Genomic DNA, 2,500 nt, shown 5'->3' with positions numbered 1-2,500 from the left:
TGGGAAAACAACCAATACAAACAGCCATGACAGTGCTTTGAAGGGTAAGGCTTATGGAACACTTTAGAACACGTCTTAACTATTGTAAAGTAAACAGTAGACATCAGACTTCGGTCAAATGTATTATGTTGGATACTTGATGATTATGATAAAAAGATATTGGCCACATTATACAGTATCAAAGACCTTGGTCAACAGACAGTACCAACGTGATTAAGTGCACCATTCACTTCAATATGAGGTTTAACCTATTGTTAAATGATGTCTCCTGTGTGGATTCCAGCCTAATTGTGTGCATTGTGGTTTCTCAGGGTCAGAAGATGACACACTTGTCGTACTAAAAGACTACCCTTCGCCAGATATGAGTGAGCCGCTCTTCAGGATGGGAGAGAAGCTGAGAGTAATTTCTCAGTATGTCCAATTCTTTATAGTCCCCCAAGGGGCAATTTGTGTACAGCATAAGGATACATTTAAAACCAAACATGAAAACAAATAAAAACATTAATCTCAAAATGCTGTGAGAGGAAAGGCAATATGCTCCAGTTAATATGCTTCTGTTTTATCTGCACTGAGGTCACACTGCAATTCCCCTTTAATTTTGTTTGTGATATTACAGGGTAGGTAGCTGGTGGAGTGTCCGATCTGGACAAACAGGAAGTGAAAACTACATCCCCAACAGCCATGTTGCCAAAGTTTACCATGGGTAAGCAGAACAGTTCCTTCTGGACGCTGGTCGCTGAAATGACAGATTTGGCTATTTTCCCCAAATATAAGTGATTACTTGAGTTATTTCAGTTCTATCCCATTCTAAAATGGCTGTGTGGTTATTCAGTTCCCTCGCATTCTAAGTTGGCTGTGTGGTAACTCAGTTCTATCTCATTCTATGATGGCTGCATAGTAACTCAGTTCTATCTCATTCTAAGATGGCTGTATGAGGGCGTGGTGAGGCAGCAGGCGGAGGACCTCCTACATCTGCCTGGTAACAGAGTGGGCTCTTTCATGGTCAGGGAAAGCACCAGGGAAAGAGGTGAGTCCAAATAAACTCCTAGTTGAATCAGGTGTGTTAGTGCTAGGATACAAATAGAACAAGTACTCCATGGTTTACTCAGGACCATGGTTGGTATACTGTTATAATATAATATGATATTATCATCTCTACTTTGGTATGGTTAATTATACACTCTTTAAAAAATGGTTATTAGGCATTCTTCATGGTACATGAGGTTCATTCGTACAGCGTTTCATCAAAGAGTTGCTATTTGCAACCCTTTTGCCTCTCTCATTTCATTCACACATCACAAGAACAGATGTAATAGAGTTAGAATCAAACATGAACCAATATCACCGGTTACAACATAAAGAACACAAATTCACATTACTCACAATTCCCTAGCCAACTTGCCACAGTACATTGCTCTATCCTTTTGCTATGGAATTGTGAATTCTGTTCTTTGTATTTCTTTCATTATCTCACTAACCGATGTGATGTTGGTCCTTGTTTGATTCTAACTGCATTACCTCTGTACTCATGTTCATGCATGTGTTTTGTTGGGGTGGTTGGGCTGGCACCCATTGGCATGTGTGCAAGTCTATCACTTCGCCCTCCATGTGTTAAAATTGAAATAGTTGCGTTAGGACATTCAACTTAGATATGTTGTGGTCTGCCCATGTTAAGTTGCCTGCACTCCTCCTGAAGCTAGTCTACTACTATTATTTATAATATAAATATTTATACATTAGTACATATTAGTAAACATTTATACATTAGAACCATCCTAAAACTATTAAATAGAACCATCTAAGGTTATTTAGAGTATAAAATATTATTAAAATGTAAGTTTCTCTAGACATGCAAATGATATGCCATGGCTTTAGAACCATTTAAAGAATCCCCTATGGTTATTTCATAAGACCCATTGTAATGTATCAAAGCATACAACTTTTTTGGTTCCATAGAACCATTCGTTCTAAGAACGTACTGAGCGCTTTGCAATGCAATACAGCACACTCATACTCTGTTCCATAGACTGTTCTCGTGGGAAAATGATCTTAATCTAGATTATACTTTTAACCTATGATGAAATGCAAAAAAGGGAACAGGACTGCGAGAGAAAGAAGTTCACTACTTCCCTCTTCATACTAGTGCACATGAAATAAGAGACACAGCTCTACTGTTAGTTTGTAAGGCACTACTATCCTGTAATTCACTATAAGCACCATCCTATTCATTGCAGATTTTGTCCAATAGTGTACAATGATATATACTTTACTATTAATCTACAGCCATAATGTAGAAATATTCAATTACTAGGTTACTACTTGTCCACTCATCTGGTGTCCACTCTCCTTGTGTCCGAGGTGACCTGCTACGGAAACCAGAAGTGTTTTTTTGGCCCTCTGTGATTGAACTTGAATATCTAATCGAATGCCTTTTCTGCTTTATGCCACGCGCTGCAGGTGTCTACTCTCTCTCGGTAAAGCACAGATCCATTAAGCACTA

At 38.5% G+C, this 2,500-nt stretch overlaps 1 protein-coding gene across 1 annotated transcript in view; it reads left to right on the top strand.

The window, feature by feature from the left end:
- sla1a (Src like adaptor 1a) overlaps positions 1–2,500 on the top strand; it is a gene marked incomplete at its 3' end in the record, with an annotated part of 4,279 nt that overhangs the window by 746 nt on the left and 1,033 nt on the right. Inside the window, exons 2-6 of the mRNA XM_080531809.1 lie at positions 1–44; positions 312–411; positions 617–703; positions 924–1,027; positions 2,458–2,500. The exon at positions 1–44 is cut by the window's left edge and continues 54 nt beyond it; the exon at positions 2,458–2,500 is cut by the window's right edge and continues 89 nt beyond it. Coding sequence (XP_080387935.1) covers positions 1–44; positions 312–411; positions 617–703; positions 924–1,027; positions 2,458–2,500 — 378 coding nt within the window. The remainder of the gene's footprint in view (positions 45–311; positions 412–616; positions 704–923; positions 1,028–2,457) is intronic.

This window comes from Nansenia antarctica (genome assembly GCF_963989245.1).
Source record: "Nansenia antarctica genome assembly, chromosome: 5".
In the NCBI taxonomy this organism is placed as follows: Eukaryota; Metazoa; Chordata; class Actinopteri; order Argentiniformes; family Microstomatidae; genus Nansenia; species Nansenia antarctica.
This window is presented reverse-complemented; position numbering and strand designations above follow the sequence as displayed.